The following is a 17,632-nucleotide window of genomic DNA, read 5'->3' as shown; positions in this document are numbered from 1 at the left end:
TTCCTATTTGCTGAGTCAGATAGAGAAGCCGAAGAGTGCCCATTAAGGTTGACCTTGCATCCTGTCATGTAAGGTAATTAGATCCCTTTGCTACCTTACAACAGGAAAGTCTTGGTCGTTTTCTGCTTGCCTACATGACTGGCATCATGAGAATTTGCTCAGAAAATCCTATGGTGTTGGGATAGCCTCAAGGTCATCCTCTGTTTTGGGGTGACACATGGGTCCCCCTCTACTCCCTTCCTCCTAGCCTGGCAAAGCTCAGACAGACGGATGTGATGAACAGCAGGACCAGAAATAACTCTGAGTCAGCAGAAAGGCATACGTGGCCTTCACCCCAGGACAGCCAGAGTGAGCAGTAGCTCATGGGGTAGTTCATGACATTACAGAGTCAGAGGGAATATCGGGAACCTGGGACCGTGTCCTCCAAATGGGACTGGAGAAAAGTCAGAGCTCCTTGGCACTCTGCCTAAAGTGCTCACCCTTCTTTGATAGAGACAGAAAATGTAGGCACAAACTTGACCCCAATATCTTTGGCTTAGTTAGGCTATGTTCTTAAACATCACAACCCCTGCACCCAATTTCCCTGGCTTAGAACCCCAAAATTTGATTTAATTTTACCCAAATGCTATTTTAAAAACATGGTTTTCAAAGCAAGAGTCATAGAGCTGTTCCCAGTAGAGGAACAGACAGGCAAGCTCTCCTGGTAAAAGCATAGACCACCTCCCCCTCCTCCTCTTGTATCTAACTCTGTATGAAGGAAGAGAGGATGGGAAGAGAGAGGAAGTCCTGGCCTCCTCTAAGAGAAGCAGGGCAAGGGCAGGGTCCCTAGCTAGGCTTGGCAGGCACACCGAGTGCCTCGTGTCAGAGTGGAGTGTGCACAGAAATGCCCGGAATCCTGGGCACTTCTACAGAAGCCCGGGGAAGGGAAGAGAACAAGATTCAGATGTTCTGGGACTCAGTGAGGAGTCACATGCTCCAAGGTGACAATCCTGTGCCTTGGCATGGTCGTGGTGAAAGTGTTTCTGGACTCTTGCAGTGACGTGGGAGCAGGACTAAATTCCTGGACTTACAAGAGCAATTCTCTACCAGCCAAGGCAGGGCTGTAGGTGAGGTGCTGGCGTCCACATGAACCTGGGTCAGCACCTGCTGACAAAGCCAACTTTAGGTGGAGGCCACTTGACTTCCAGTCAGTCAAAGAAATCCTGCTTGGCAGGATTATTGCAAAGTCTAAAGAAGCTTGTCAAGTCCCTGGCATTATTGGGACCAAGGAGGAGCTCACTACATGGTAGTGGGAAAAGGAGAAGAAGTGGTAGTTCTTTGGCTAGATGAGCGGGGCTGGGGAACTATTTCTAGATAGACGTGAAGAACCGAGCAGTGGATCAGAGGTGGGAAAGATGAGGGGCTAGACCACAAGGCCAAGAGGCTGTTTTAGACACTGCCAGCACCAGGACCTGGGATGAGTGAGCCCATGTTTTGGTTAAACTCATTTGGTGAGCTTCATTTTGGTATTCAAAGGTTGATCAACAAATCTTAAAGTATGTAGTAAGCATATTCTGGGCTGACATCTTGTCCTTAGGGAGGTGAATAAAATAAAACAATTAAGTGAAATGCTTAAGATGATTTTTGAGAAAGTTGAGATGAATAGGCTTTCAGAGGGAGCAGCCAAGGCTGGCCAGGCATCTGGAGTCACTGAGGTAGTAGTCTCCGGGAGGGAATGTAGAAGACCCACCCTAAGATGCTAGTGACAGCACCTCCTGCAGCCTGCTCCTTCCTCCTTGCCACACCCATCATATGAAATGAGATGCTGAACCTCCCTGGACAACATCAGCATCCCTTCACTTAGTGGGGCTGGCAGATGCCTGTGCTAGGGCAGCTTACTCAGGACATATTTACGGCAGGACCAAGCTTGCAGATATGCATTCAAGAGCCAGCAAACGGACGTCTGGGTATTTTCACACAAACTTTTTTGTGCTTTTCACTTCTTTTGAAATTATGCAGGCAGGTGTGCAGAAGGGATGCTTTCCGGGACTCCATTAGGAGACAAACAAATGGCTGACTCCTCCAAATTGTTGTAGTTGAACCCTTTAGTGCTTCATGAACCACCTTCAAAAGCATTCTTGACGCTTAGACAAGGCAAATATATATCCATGCATGTGTGTGCAGATAAGATGCATTGTTGTTACAAAGATGCTTGCACTCATTCCTATGAGATGCTTTTTTTCCTCATCTAGGAATTGGTCATTATGTGTGTGTGTGTGTGTGTGTGTGTGTGTGTGTAGGTAAGAGGAGGCAACAGCTGCAGAGTGCTCCAGATTCTCAGCACACGCTCAGACCCTTCTCCCACTGACAGGCTGGTTGCTCCTGCTTTTTTTGATACTACAGACTTGTGCTGAGGGCCCATCTACCTCTGTCCTATGTCCTCGGAGCTCTATTTCTCCTCCCAAAGCATGATGCTGGGACAGTGAGCCTGGGAACTTTTGTATTGATGGCTGTTTCCTGCTTCCTTTTCCAGATTGGTCACAGCACTTCCCAGAGATGTCCAGGTGATTCTAAAACCAAACCAACCCATCAGTCACCCAAAGTCCACACTCAGTGGCCGATGGGAGTCTGTCAGGGTAGCACTCACCCGTGACCTCTGGCCTCCTTCATGAACCTCTATCTAGACTCGGAAGGATCCTTTTAGTTCAAAAGGGAGGTGCCACCCTGCACTCTGGCTTGTATCTACTTAACTTCCTTTCCACAGAGGTGACTTGGGCCAGCTAAGTGTGCCCTGGCCTGGAAGGCTCCATGCTTTCCAGCTCTGGGGTACCCTAGGGCAGGGAGCAGGCCACAAAAGTCCCTGTGGCCTGGGTGAGAAGACACCAGAAGACATTCAGTGGAAGTTACAGATGTGGAAATGCTGGAGTCTGGACAGATGTCCCTGGAGGACCCAGTGCTCCTGCTTGTCACATTCAGGGCCTGGGGAGAACTTGTATCTTTAAGACAGGAAGGAACTGAGACCCAAGGCTTTAATCTTCCTGAGCAGATCCAGGAAGGGGTGATCTGATGGAAGGTAGGGTACCAGGCTAAAGGATCCCAGTGAAGAACTAGATGTAGTCCTAGCAAGGTGTTGCAGTTGCCCAGCCGTGACCTTGCTCTGTCTCTGGGAAGTTTATTTTAAGTAAAGGACATGCAAACCCTTCCCTGGAACAAAGTCTGCTTTCTGATGTCAGGGTCTTTGCTGAGATGCAAAGAACATTCTCAAACACATCTAGAAATGACTGTTCAGAAATAGTGCAAGAGGATAGTGGTAGGTGTTCATCCTCACTTCACTCTGAGTGAGTCCCAGGCACTAATCTAAGGTGTAATGTGGACCACACCCTTACCATTTATCACTAATGTCTGAGAAAGCTAAGACTGAAAAATGCAGCCTTCAAAGGCCTTTCTGAAGACAACAGGTTATAGCCATTACAAAACTGGGTTCAAACCAGGCTCTGCTGCTCCAAGGCCTTTGTCGCATGCTGCACCCTTGTGGACTGGCAGTCATGAGCTCTCTGTCTCTACAGGAGATCGTCCAGGAAGGCTGTCAGACAGGGATTTGGAGCAAAGCAGGTAGTAAGTAGATAACTACCAGTCTTCCCAGGCAGGTATGGTGGCCTTTCAAGTGAGCAACGCTTATACGCTCATTACAGGACATTTGCAAGAGCACATTCTCTCTGGAACACCTCAAGGGCCTCTTGCATTTCATCAGAGCATCTTCCCCTCCCCTCACAAAGCTACTTTCCAGCTACAGTCCCTGCTGTAGAGCAAGACTCAACATGGAGACAATCACTCGAGCCCAAAATGGGGTGGGGGTCTCCCTCCAAGATTCATTCACACCCTTCATGTTCACATCTAACTGGGCACAAAGGCCCTGGACACCTTGGAGATTCTTCCACGTTCTCAGGAAGCCTTCCCGCTTGCTTTGCCCCAGTTTCTTGACTGGATTACTCTAGAATGCATTGCCTGGTTTCTCCGTCTACAGGTATTTTTCCTTTCCTCACCAATTTTATCAAGTTCACCACAGAGGGTCCATCATGTACCATCCATGACTTAAACACCAAGATTTGCACCAAGGGTTCATTCAATCCTCACAACTTCTAGCAGGCAGGGAAGCCTGGATTTTAGCCCCAGTTAAGTCTGTGGAAACTGAGCAGTGACTCTCGCACCATCTATTAGTCCTGTTTGATCCATAGCAGACCCATTGATTTGTAAGACATAATAAAGTATAACTACTAGAAAAGTAAAATAAGCACATATGAAATGTCAGTTGAAGTTAAAAGCACTCTATCAAAGCATTATAAACACTCCACAAGTGTCCTGTATTCTCATCATAAGTAACTGATGACAATCCATAGACCACTATTTGGTAATATTGATCTGGTGTCAACTATCCATAAATCCACTAAAACGTCTTCTCTGTCTCAAATGCTGAGTATCTTCCTACCGTGTACAGAGTCTCGGAATTCAAACCTCACGGCTGCTTTCCTCCAGTTACGTCTGTAATACTGGCCCTGCTGTGGACCTGCAGTCTCCATCCGGCCTCCCAGCCCTTCGGCTTGCTGCCTCTCCTGGCCCCACCTTTGTTCGTTCTATCCCCTTTGTCTCCAAAACCTTCCCCGTGTTCATTTGGAAAAATGACAAAGTTTCTCACCTCCTCCAGAAAGTCTTTCCTGTTCCATCAGGCATTTGGGGTCCCCTCACCTCTACATTTTTACCTTGTCCTTTGTACAAGTAATCTATCTCCCCCTGAACTCTGACAGAACTCTTGAGGTGACCACATCTGACACCAGGATTTATTCTGTAATATTTGTTGAGTATTGGGATAAAGGGAGGGATAACATGAGGGAGCAAATAAGGATGGATAGGTAGATATACAGATGGACGGACGGACAGATGGATGAATGGATGGATGGATGGATGCATGGATGCATGGATGGATAAATGGATGGATGCATGGATGGATGCATGGATGGATGGATGCAAGGATGGATGCATGGATGGATGCATGGATGCAAGGATGCATGGATGCAAGGATGCATGGATGCATGGATGAAACACATGACTTAATTCTTGAAACCTAATGGAATCTCTGGGCACAGATTATTTACTGAGTGGTTTTTACTGACCATGCTCAGACAGGCCCTCATTTCTGAAGTTTCTGTACTCTCAAATTAAAGAGCATTCTTACAAATTATGGATTTTCCCAGGGGCTACTGATGGTAGCCACCACAAATTCTAAGCATAATAGTCCTCATTTAATTCAGTGCTTCAAATTCCAGACAAATGACCTCTTGTAGGCTCCCTGTAGAGCTAGATTGCATTTGTAGCTATGGTCCTGGATATTGTAACCTCATCCTTAAGATTCAGGACCTAGAGAGAGAACAAGGGGTGTTTTCCATTTTTATTCATCTGTGTAGCATTCCGGGGTAGGTTAAGCTTGAGGTCGCTGAAGGCAATGGCCACTTCTCTACCTAGAAGAGGCTTAGAAAGCCATTGTCTAAATGGACACGATGGATACATCATGGTATTCTGCTCCCACTCGTGGTTTTGGGGTGTCTACTCACGGTTTCCATTGTAGTTTTCAGCAGTGTGTGACATGGTACTAGTCTCTTGGAAGAGGAGGCAAGGAATGCTGCAGGATGGTTAAAATTTGACAAGGTCCCTAGCAAACCACTACCAGACCGTATCATCTCAGAGCTCCTTGACCATTCTGGTCCCTAACACACAATTCCCAGGAGAGCGCACATTCTTAGAATTTGGCTCCTAAAGGCAGACTGCGGTGTGTGAATCCCACTACTCCTCTTTGCGGGCCATGCGGTCTCTGACACGGCACCTTTCTTCGCTTCCATTCTCGGGCCTGTAAAACAGAGATTACAGGGGCATCTTAAGGGACTGGTAGAGACTATGAATGGGATGGTGCCCATCAAGCACTGGGACTATGTGCTCAGCATATAGTAAGGAATGCTTTAGGGTTTCCTCCTCCAACTTAAGATCTCTGTAGAAACTGTCACACAGTGGATTGTTAAAGTTTTCCAAATGAGTAATTTTTTAAAAATAAAAAATAAAAGCCACTTTCACCTGTATAAACTGTTCCCCCTTCCCCCTCCCTGTCACTGCACACTCTACCTCTACCAGTGAAGCATGGCAATGTCATTTGCTCTGCTTGGTCTTGAACCTCATACTCTGCTGACCATCTTAGTCTCTTTAATAGTGTTCCTGAGGAGGGAGCATCTGGAGCTACCCTCAGACTCTGATGACCATCTTAGTCTCTTTAATGGTTTCCTGTTAAGGGAGCATATAAGGCTACCCTCAGACTCTGTTTCTCCTCAGGGCTGCCCAGAACCCTGCCGAGGTACTGATGGGCCCATTCTTAACCTCCCCTGTTCCTCTGCTGTGAAAAACCTGGTTGAGAAAAACCACTCCATATTTCTGAGTTACCAGCAAGGACAGAAGGCAGTTAGACCCCCAGCAGCTCTGGTCCTTGGGAGCCAAGGGGGTCAGCTCCATCCAAGTACACCATGATGTTTTTCACTGTGAGAGTAGGATTTTTACTGGTACAGAATGGATACTTGGGTCAGTTGCTTAAATTCATCTTAGTTGTGTGACCTTAAACTGTGAAACTCTGTCTCTAAGTCTCCTGCTCTGTGGCGTGGTATAGTCTTCCTGTTCTTGGAGGCTGCTGTGGAAACAGGCTCTTCAGAGTATTTTCTGGCTTCGCTTTCCTATGTTATTAACAATTGAAAAAGGTTATAATTACTGTTGTGCAATATTGAGTGTATTGCTCCAGGGAGCAGAGAGACCAGACCCAGTGAGCTGCCGATGTTTAACGAGGGCCACAGGAGAAAATGTCTCTGTACTGCAATGAAACTAACTGGCCTGGACAGCCCACCCTAGCTCCTGTGAACCCATCCAGGCATTTAATAAGAACCTAGCAAGTGTATGTCAGTGAATGTTAGAGCCAAGAAAGCTGCCTCCCAGCCCTGCCTTCACTTGGGGGTGTAGGGCTGGGCCTCCATTCCTCACCCTGCCTAGCGCTCACCTTGCTCATACCTCATACTCTCTAGCACACAGTAGAGTGGGGAGACATAACAGGAATAGAAGGAAACAGCCCCCCTTTTTATCTTAGAGCATTTCCTTTGGTAAAATGTGTCATTGTAAGCTATGTCTTTGTCTCTTTTAAATGTATTGTAAACAAGTTAGTGTAGGTACACATCTATACAACCCTCTGAAGGCAGAGTCAGGAGGATTGTAAATTCAAGGTCAACCTAAGAGATATGGCAAGACCCTATCTCAAAAACACACAACAAAACCAAGAAAGCCACTAGCCAGTTTTGTGACCCAGAAGCCATTGCTTTGAATGTAGACCGCAAGAGAAACCATGGCCAGTAGCTGTTCCCTTTCTCAGTGGGAAGATAATTGTCTTACGTAGGTGCTTGGCTCTGGAACTGTAGTCATGCCTGCTGCATAGCGAACTGGAGATTTACCCATTCTTTGGATTAAAACAAGTAGCTAGCACACACGGCATCCCAATTCTGAAGTGACTTTTGGATGACCTCTGTAGGACAGTGATGCCACCAAGTCCTCTTTCCTGCATTCCCTTGAGCACATGCCTGTAATGGATTCTATCTGCTTAGCTGTGTGAAAGGATGAGGTCCCTTTCTGTCTCTTCAGTGGACATATATTACTGGCTAAATACATACTCAGTAGTAGTGTTTTAATTTGCCTTCCTATATTTTGCAGAAGACAATTTCTGGGGAGGCAGGAGATTTAAATACTAGTTCCTCAACACTTATTACTTGTTGATCATTTGACTCCAGCACCATCCTTCTGCTCAGTGTGAGAAAGAAACAGATGGTGATGGTGGTGGTGGTGGTGGTGGTGGTGGTGGTGGTGGTGGTGGTGGTGACAGAAAGGAAGGAAGAAAGGGGAAAGATACACACTTATGCTCTGCTCTCTGGGAAGGCCCATTTTCTATGAGGTACTCACTGCAGAATCACCACAGAAACTGCCGAGGATGGTTGTGGTGGTACCCAGGAAGCTGACAACCTGTTGTTGCTGATGGTTAGAAGTCTGAACTGGTCATCCTGGATGGTGAGCAGCTCCTGGACACAGAAACCTGAGCAGGGAATCAGCAACAGCAAACCTGCTATCTCATGTGTCTGTTGTTATGGCAGTGCTTCAACATCTACCGTGAAAGGGGTGCAAACTAGTCTGAAATCAAGGCCTGGGCTTGAGAGGCAACAGATTTAAAAATGAGAGGATGAAGACTCCATATGGCTTCTGATGCAATCAAATGACAGAAAACATGAGGTTAAATACAACTGTCACCTGGCAACATTGCAGGTTTCTTTATAGTCAAAATATTGATAAAATACATTCTTAGTAAACTTTAAAAAGCAGTTACATAGTCATTTATTATCAAATATTCCATCCTGTCAATCACTGTGACCCTGTGCTTTTATATTTGCAGCAGCCCAAGTTTGTTTACACAAACACAAATACATCCACGATGTTTCACACTACGTCACGACATGATGACAGAAATTATGTCACTAAGCAATTAGAGCTCTTTGACCATAATTGTAATGAACCGCCATCCTGTCAGCCACTGCTGACCAAAGCATCCTTATGTGGAGCATGATGGGAATTCTATAAAGTTAAGGAGGGGATGCTTACTAATCATCTAACCATGTTCAAGAATGGTAGTCTTAACAGGGGAATCTAAAATGGCTGAAAAAACATCCTTAGCCATCAGAGAAATGAAAATCAAAACAACTCTGAGATTCCATCTTACACCTGTAAAAGTGGCCAAGAACAAAAACATTGATGACAACTTATGCTGGAGAAAATGTGGGGTAAAGGGTAAATACAGAAGGTAAACTTCTGCATTGCTGGTGGGAATGAAAGCTGGTACAGCCCCTTTGGATATCAGTATGGAGATTTCCCAGAAAATTAGGAAACAACATACCTCTAGATCCAGTAATGCCACTTTTGGGTATGTAGCCAAAGGATGCTCAATTGTGCCACAAGGACATGTGCTCAACTATGTTCATAGCAGCATTATTTGTCAGAGCCAGAACCTGGAAACAACCTAAATGCCCCTGACCAAAGAATGAAGAAGGAAAATGTGGTAATTTACACAATGGAATACTATACAGCAGAAAAAAATAATGACATCTTGAAATTTATAGGCAATTAGATGGATCTAGAAAACATCATATTGAGTGAGGTAACCCAGACCCAGAAAGACAATTATCACACGTACTCACTCATAAGTGGCTTTTAGACACAAAGCAAAGAAAACCAGCCTACAAATCACAATTCCAGAGAACCTAGACAGCAATGAGGACACTAAGAGAGACAAACATGGTTTTAATCTACATGGGAAGGAGAAAAAGGCAAGATCTCCTGAGTAAATTGTGAGCATGGAGACCATGAGAGAAGGTTGAAGAGGAGGGAAGGGGAAGGGAAGGGAGCAGAGAAAAATGTGTAGTTCAATAAAATCAATTAAAAAAAGAAAAATCAAAAACAAACAAAAAAATAGTAGTCAGCAGGGGAAACTTCTGGGCTTGAAGAATATACCATCAACAGAACCATACAAAGAGCAGGGATTCCCTATTGATGGGAGACACCAACAAGGTAAAAAGCAGTGTGAAACACAAATACTAATGAATGAGTAACCTGTGAGCGCTTTGGGAATTAAAAGGTCAAACCAACACATTGGACTAGAAGGAAACATCTTTTAAGGAGACTGAGGCACCGGGCTGTGACCCCCGTGAAACAGGGGATATAATAGACACCAAATTTCTAATCAGAAAAGCATCGAGGAGCCAAAAATGATGATGCTTTGTTAAGATAACTCAGCCTAGTTTCCTGCGTAGGCACAAGAGAAGAAAGAATCAATATTTAGAAGTAATATCAAAAGTTTAAGATCACAAATGCTAAAGAAAAAAAAAAGATCACAAATGCTCTAGAGTCGATCTGATTGTCAGCCTGGCAACTGTGTACTTAGTGATAGTCTCCCATGACAGCCCTTGAGTGATGTATGCATGAAGTGTATGAGGGTTTTTTTTTTTTTAAATTGTAAAAATCATCTTGTTTGGCTGATATTTGGCACTTTCTGCCAACCTCGTTTCATGGTTTGAATGGACTGAGACCCTGGGGGAGAAGCACGAGCGTCTATGGGTGTTAATGGGTTTTCTGCGTCTTTTCCTCCGCCTCCTCCTATTTATTTATTTATTTATTTATTTATTTATTTATTTATTTATTTATGTATTTATTTTTGAGACAGTTTCTCTGTGTATTCTTGGCTGTCCTGGAACTCATTCTGTAGACCAGGCTGGCTTCAAACACAGAGATCCGCCTGCCTCTACCTCTGCCTTCCAAGTGCTGGGATTAAAGGTGAGCGCCACCTAGTTACCGGATGTAACATGTCAAGGAAATCAAAAGTAATTGCCACAACTAAGCTCGCATCGCTTGCTTTTCCCACCAAGTCCCGGAATTCCCTGTGGGCTTCCATGATCTTGAGAGGCGCGAACATCTCCCACATGAGTCTTCCTGTTTGCCTGCCCTGGTCTAAGCAGACATTGATGAGGCTAAAGGTCTCAGCCTGGCTGCAATGCCACCAACCTTTCTGTCTCAACCAGGTCTGTCCAGCCTCAGGATCTTGGCCACTCTGTTCTCTTGGCCTGAGCAACCTTATTCGAAGTAGGCACCCTGAAAGATTCCCTGAATAATATCTTGCTTGTTTCCTGCACCTGTCCCTACCTCTAATTATTTCATTTGTTCTGTTTTTTTAACCATCTTTCCTAGATAAATTGGGAGCCCCTGAAGAAGGGATAGCATGTATTTACTGTCTTATCTTACCCCTACTGTCTACTGCGATACCTGGTACTTAGTAGTGACCCCCTCATTCAGAGTTCCTTTCTGAATGAATTTCATGTTGGACTTCCTGCTGAACCTAGAAACCAGGGGTCCCATCAGGGGTCCCAAGACAGGATCAAGGAAGCAGGAATTATTCATTTTACCAAAGCTTGAACTCTATGCTAAGTGTAGAAGGAACAGAAGCATGGGGTCTTAGATTTCTTTCGGGGCTGCATTGCTTGCTAACACCAAAGCCTCCCCGGCATCAGTGACACAGACCACACCACTCCAGGAATATAGTATTGCAACTCTTAGAAGTAAACTAGACCCATTATTTCCAAATACTAAACTTTGGATGGAAGGCCATAACAAACTGTAGTATTTTGATCCAGATGCCCACCTATGTGCCAGCCTCTTAGGACAGAAGGCCTGTGGCAGTCAGATGCCACCCGGCTCTTCATGGAGACCATTCCCTCCCTGCCTTCCTAACACTGATTCTTCAGAGGCCCCTTTTCCAAAATCCTCCTACCATCAAGTACCTAGGCAGCCAGAAGGAAGAAACCCAGGGGAAAGAAATTTGCCTCCAGGCAAAACACGCTTCCTGCTAGCTTAGGGACAGCATGCTCTGCTGCACACTTGGGGGCCCCTACTGCTTCAAAGGCACTTGGTTAGAACTTACTTTCCTTTGCTGAGTTTATAGTAAATCTCAGGGTGAGAGCATTGTCCCTCTGCTCGGGAAGCAGAACTGAGACAGTGACAACACCAAGGTGTGGATTGGTGCCACCAGCTGCATGTAAGGGCCAGCACACCTTAGCACGTCTTCCATGTTCTTAAAGGATACTGGCAACATGGAAACCCTGCAGAGGGCAAAGAAGTATATGTGATAATGTCAGTGTTCAGCCATGACAGGTCCCCAGGACAACTTCAAGAAATGGCTGATTTGTCAGGACAATTTCAGAAATGTATTGTTAGGATGAAGAGGATTGTGTACAGACATTAACATCGAAGATAAGGTGTCCAATAAGCTAATTTCCTAGGCCAATGTGGAAAACATCTTCATAAATGTTGAAAGTCTTTGATGCTTAGTCAACATATTAGAATTTAGCAGAAATTTCTTTGGAGAATCCTGGAATTCAGATGCTCATCAGTTCCCCCAAATTCAGTCATGGAAGAAAGTCGATGTCAGAAGGATAAAACCAGACTACCATGCCACACCCTACATGAGGGTCAACCTTCTCTGGGTGACTCGGGCTTTCGGCCATAATGGTACATACCAACAAGCTCTAGGAAGCAACCAACCACCTAAACTTGAGTCACCTCGAAGTGAAGACCCAGGAACACACACCCAAGGTTAGAGGAACCCGTGCTTTCCTCATTTGAACAGCATAGATACCAAGGAGTGGAAACATGCTGACGAATGCTTTTCCCTGTTGTCCACTCAGAGACCCACACTAATAGCTCCTGTGAGGTGATACTGCAAGGCTTGTCTGGCCTTCCTGACTTAAAAGCAACAGCAGGGCCAGCAGGATTCTTTCTATGCATACTGAACACCAACTTTCCTGGCTTGTTAAGAGTTGTATAAGATTTTCCATGTTATTCGTGTTTCAGCCTGCTCTCCACTGCCATGTTTTTCCTCAAGAATTTATTTTAGTAATTCCTTTGTTATTGATTTGTCCCTTATCTGTATTCATTCAGTCTTGTGCGAAATGAGTTCATTGCCTTGTTGTCTCTAAAAATAATGTTTCTCCAAATTTATTATTGCAAAATTAGCGATATCCATTGATTAGCATTGGCTTAGGGATCAGTTTCTTCAGAGTTTGATTATATTACATTATGCCTCATGTTCTTTATCAGTTCTGGATAATTCTTGGCCATTTCCTTTGAGACATCACTTCTGTTTCCTCTGGTGTCTCCTGCTGTGACTCCAACCCAGCTTGTATCCAACTTTCCCATTGTGATTGTCAATCATATTTCCTAATCTATGTCTCAGATTTTCCTTTTTTTTTTTTTTGCTTCTTCAGCTATACCATATGAAAGTTTTCAATCCCATTGTCTTTCAGGTTTTTTCAGTTTTATTCTTTGATGTGTTTGTTTCAGTAGGGTCTCACCACATAGCCCTAGCTAACCCAAAACTCACTGTTCAGACCATTTGACCTCAAACATGATACAATCTTCATGCCTCTTACTTCCAAGTGCTAGAATTATATGTAAACTACCATGCTTGGATATCTTGGTCATTCTTAATGGTCTCTTGTTGCTTGATTGTAATTATGATTCTAATTATAAATTTTAAATAATTTAATTATTTATAAATAACTTTGTTATTTAAACATCTATCTAGAGCTAGTCTGTGCTCTTGTCTTGCAATTCCACAATGCACAGTCTTTGGATGACTAACTGTTGTTATTTTTTCTTTCGTCCCCTGGTTCTTTTCTTCCGGGATGCTGGTGATCTTTGGTTTGGAGCTTGTTGTTTAATCTCGATCTGCAAGGATTCAAGACCTAAGCTAAATACGATTTTTTTAAAGGAAGATTTTGAGTCTGCTTCTGCTAGGAGACAAAGGATGGATTTTTGATTACTATGAACAACTGTATCCCCTTTCAGGGATCCTAAGCCAGAGTAGAAGTTTGGGACACACCACTCCCATACTGCTGGCACCTCAACCTTTTGAGTGAGAAGGACCTTTGCCCTTCAGATAACTCAAATGTGTTTGCTTGTTACTTTGAGCTCTGACACGAGTTTGTTTGAGGTGTGGGATAACGGTCCTCAGAGAATTTCAGAACCTCTTACAAAATATGAAAACCACTAATTTTCCCAATCAATCCAAAAAAAGAGAGAATAAAACGAATAAAGGTAAACAAAGCAAATAAAAGGGCCACGGCCCTGCCGATTGTTTTCTCGCCTTCTTTCGATGCTGGCTGATACACCTTCTTTGCTTCCAGACACTCTACCAAGAAGAAGGATGGCCAGTGCCTTCTCTAAGTTGTTAACTGGCCGCAATGCATCCCTGCTCTTTACTACCCTGGGAACCAGTGCCCTGACCACTGGCTACCTGCTCAACAGGCAGAAGGTGTCTGCTGATGCCCGGGAGCAGCACAAGCTCTTTCCCGCAAGGTGAGTCCTCCTGGCTTTTAATAACTCAGAGTGTCAACCAGACACGTTCTCTCCTGCTGGGAACAGTCACTGAGACGCCTCCTTTTTGTTTGTTTGTTTATCTATTTAATTGTATCTCATTTCTTTGGATGTTCTGCACCATGTACATGTAGTACCCGCAGAGGCCAGAAGAAAGTGTCAGATTCCCTGGAACTGGAGTCAAAGACAGTTGTGAGCCGCCATGTGGGCACTGGGACCTGAACTTGGGTCCTCTGGAAGAGCAGACAGTGCTCTATACCACTGAGCTATCTCTCCAGTCCCAGAAAATCCTTCTTTTTGTCTTTCTAAATGGCCAAGTCAAACTTAATTCTTTTTGAAGCTTGTTAAGCCTAGTGACCTGTGACAAATACAAGGAATAAATCCTCATTCTTGCCCAAAGGTTTCCATCCGGTTAAACAGTAACAACAGTGATAGTTCACATTACAGAATGAGCACTTACATCATGAGATCATCTCCTAACATGTATGTTAGGGCTTTTTACATAGGGAGAGATTCATTTTAGTATCCTAGTAATGGAGTGACTTCATCCAAAGTTATGTGTTTAGTGCAGCCAAATGCAAACCCAAGCCCCTTGGTAGCAGACCCCTGCCTCACTCACTGCTCCACCATATTCTAGGAAACATGATCATGGTATTGACCTTAAGTGTGAGCATTAAAGGACATCGCAGAGGGGAGGTGGAGGCATGTCACACAGAAGATGAGGTCATATTCTGCTGCCCCATAACCTCACAGGGTCCAACACAGCTGTGCCCTGAGTAGTTTGAGCCATGTGATTATGTCCTGGGATTCCCGCATAGGTAAGAGTAGAAGAAAAAACAACTAAGGTTTTCCAGGAGACATTTGCTCTCTGGTAGCCTGAGCATTTCTGAGGGAAGCAGAGCAACTATGAACCCCAGGAATCACTGAGGGGAGAGCACCTATGTTTAAGTCCTTGGTGCCCCTCACATTCTTCAGACAACAAGTAGCCAGGGTAAAACAGCATCCAATGTGTGTTACAACGCAGCATCCTTCTGTGTGTTATAATATCCCAACAAATATTTACCAAAAACATGTGCCCATGGCTGATCACTGTTCTGGAGACAGGACAGGGCTCTGTTGTCATAAAGCTTGTCCGGTAGACAAAGGACAGAGAAGTAAACAACATTCTAGATAGTTCCATCTCTGTCTCTCTCTCCACCACAGACCCATGAGACCAAATTCGTCAAATCTTACCAACACTTCTGAGTGGAAGAGAAATCTGTAAATGATTTCAACTCATTTTCTGATTTTCTCTCCTCTTTCCCTCTGTTGTTTCTATAGCATCATGGGTTTCCTGGAAGGTGGGGCCATGTCCTCTCTCTGGCAGCCACTGGCTCTGGTGTTTATCTTAAGCCTGGCTTACTCAAGTCAGGCCTGGTAGGCATCTCTATCCAATTTCCCCTGTGTCCACTGGGCCAAGAGAGCCAGGTTGAGGGTCTCAGGGCAACTGAATCTTTGATAGCCCTTACCTGGGGGCTCCTGTCCACAGCCTGTCTCCTCCCACAGCGCAGACTACCCTGACCTGAGGAAACATAACAACTGCATGGCTGAGTGCCTCACTCCCACCATCTATGCCAAACTCCGAAACAAGATGACCCCCAACGGCTACACCCTGGACCAGTGCATCCAAACCGGAGTGGACAACCCCGGCCACCCCTTCATAAAGACTGTGGGCATGGTGGCTGGTGACGAGGAGTCGTATGAGGTAACACCAAAGGTGGCTGGTTCCAGGGGTGGGGCTACCCTGGGTGTGGTTGAGGTGCACTGCCGTGGGGCTACCCTGGGAGTGGTTGAGGTGCTCTGTCGTGGGGCTGAACGTGGTTGAGGTGCCTTGTCGGGGGCTCTATCTTTCTTTGGAGTCAGCGTTGTGCATTTCCAGGAAGACTTCAATAAAGGGAACTCTCACAGAGGATTCTTGGGAATCCTTTCTGGAATTCTGAGATGTATACCTAGCTAGGGATAAGGCTTTTTTTTGTTACTGTGCCAGTGCCCCTCCTCAAAGAGAGGTTGTATGACAGAGCCCTCTGAGCCTGTTGAAAGCTGTGTTGGTACAAAAAATAAATAAATAAAATTGAATGCCATGTATGCATCAGAAAGACATCCAAGTGCTTGTATCTGGGTTTGTGGGTAGGGCTGGACTGTGTGTCTGTAGTTTGAGACTTATCTTCCTACTACTGTAGCATGGAGGGCTACATGGACTGGGCTCATGGAGGTTTTTGGATCCAGCCTCATGCTTGGCATGGAGATACAGTGTCTGCTCATAGAAGAGCTCAGGACCACACATGCCTGTGCCTCGCAGGGCAGCCTCTTCACTGTGACAAAAGCCTGCAGCCCGACTCCCTCGTTCTCTGTCTTTTCTCTCTCCTCTCATAGAACTACAGACAGTTTCTCAGGAAACTTGCCATCGATGGACTAGAAGGGGCCATCCTAAATAAACAAAATAGTGACTCATTAGCTTGTAACAGAGACACACTAAAGCTGTCTCTTTGGTCTTAAAACTCTTCTTCCCACTTCCCATAACTCCCAAGTCTGCAGAGAACTCTGTTATTAGATGTAACTTCTCTTGACCTTACTTTAGCTAAAGGCTACCCCTGTCTATTTGGCTCATTTGGTTGTTTCGCTTTGGGGTTGGACAGTCTCACAGGGTAACGGGCTCTTGTTTTGTCCTATGGTACAGTTGGCTTCCCCACAGACTTAGTGCATTGCTTAGAATCTCAGAACCTAGCCTGGTGGTGGTGGTGCATGCCTTTAATCCCAGCACTTGAGAAGCAGAGGCAGGTGGACCTCTGTGAGTTTGAGGCCAGTCTGGTCTATAAGAGCTAGTTCCAGGACAGCCTCTAATGCTACAGAGAAACCCTGTTTTGAAAAACAAAACAAAACAAAACAAAAATCTCAGAACCTGACCTTCTCTTTTTAGCACAAAACTTGCTTAGCCTTCCACCCCCAAACTGGTGGTTTCTTTTAGCTCACAAAACAGAATGCCCTTGGGTTCTTGGCCACCAGATTTCCTCATCCAGTGTGATAGCAGTGAGCTTGGCAGAGTCCTTGCAGGGGTGTGGAGGGCAGAGTCCAGCAGCCCGTATCCTGTCAGGAGCGAGGTGACTCTGAATGCTCCTCTCTCGTGCACGCTTGCTCTTTTCATTCTTGGCTACACGCATGTCCCCCTGCCGTGGTAGCACGGAGACTTTCAGAGGAGATCCTTGAGGAGAAAGGGGACAAGTGAAAGCAAAATCTTTGCTACTAGGTGAACCAGTTACAGAAGGATATTCTTGCCTACAGGTGTTCGCTGACCTTTTTGACCCTGTCATCAAGCTGAGGCACAATGGCTATGACCCGAGGGTGATGAAGCACCCTACGGACCTGGATGCATCCAAGGTAGGTTCCAGCCTCCATCCCCAACCCCCCCCCCCCCCACCATGATGCTGTACTTCCTAAATCCACAGGCAGAGGAGGGACCCTGAGAGCCTCTACCCTGGTGAGATGTCCTGAAAGGTCTATGTAGCCTACGTTCCCTATATCCCTAAGGTCTGGGGGAGGTTTAGAGATCCTTTAAAGGGGCTTCTAGGGGACAATCAAC

The 17,632-nt window shown here is 45.3% G+C and overlaps 1 protein-coding gene across 1 annotated transcript in view; it reads left to right on the top strand.

The window, feature by feature from the left end:
• Positions 1-17,632, top strand: part of Ckmt2 (creatine kinase, mitochondrial 2) — a 28,478-nt gene that overhangs the window by 1,704 nt on the left and 9,142 nt on the right. The window contains exons 2-4 of the mRNA XM_048455896.3: positions 13,827-13,998; positions 15,562-15,760; positions 17,335-17,430. Coding sequence (XP_048311853.1) covers positions 13,847-13,998; positions 15,562-15,760; positions 17,335-17,430 — 447 coding nt within the window. The 5' untranslated portion in view covers positions 13,827-13,846. The remainder of the gene's footprint in view (positions 1-13,826; positions 13,999-15,561; positions 15,761-17,334; positions 17,431-17,632) is intronic.

Source organism: Myodes glareolus, chromosome 15, assembly GCF_982192425.1.
Source record: "Myodes glareolus chromosome 15, mMyoGla1.1, whole genome shotgun sequence".
Lineage (NCBI taxonomy): Eukaryota > Metazoa > Chordata > Mammalia > Rodentia > Cricetidae > Myodes > Myodes glareolus.
Note: the sequence above shows the minus strand (reverse complement) of the source record. Positions and strands in the feature narration are given on the sequence as shown.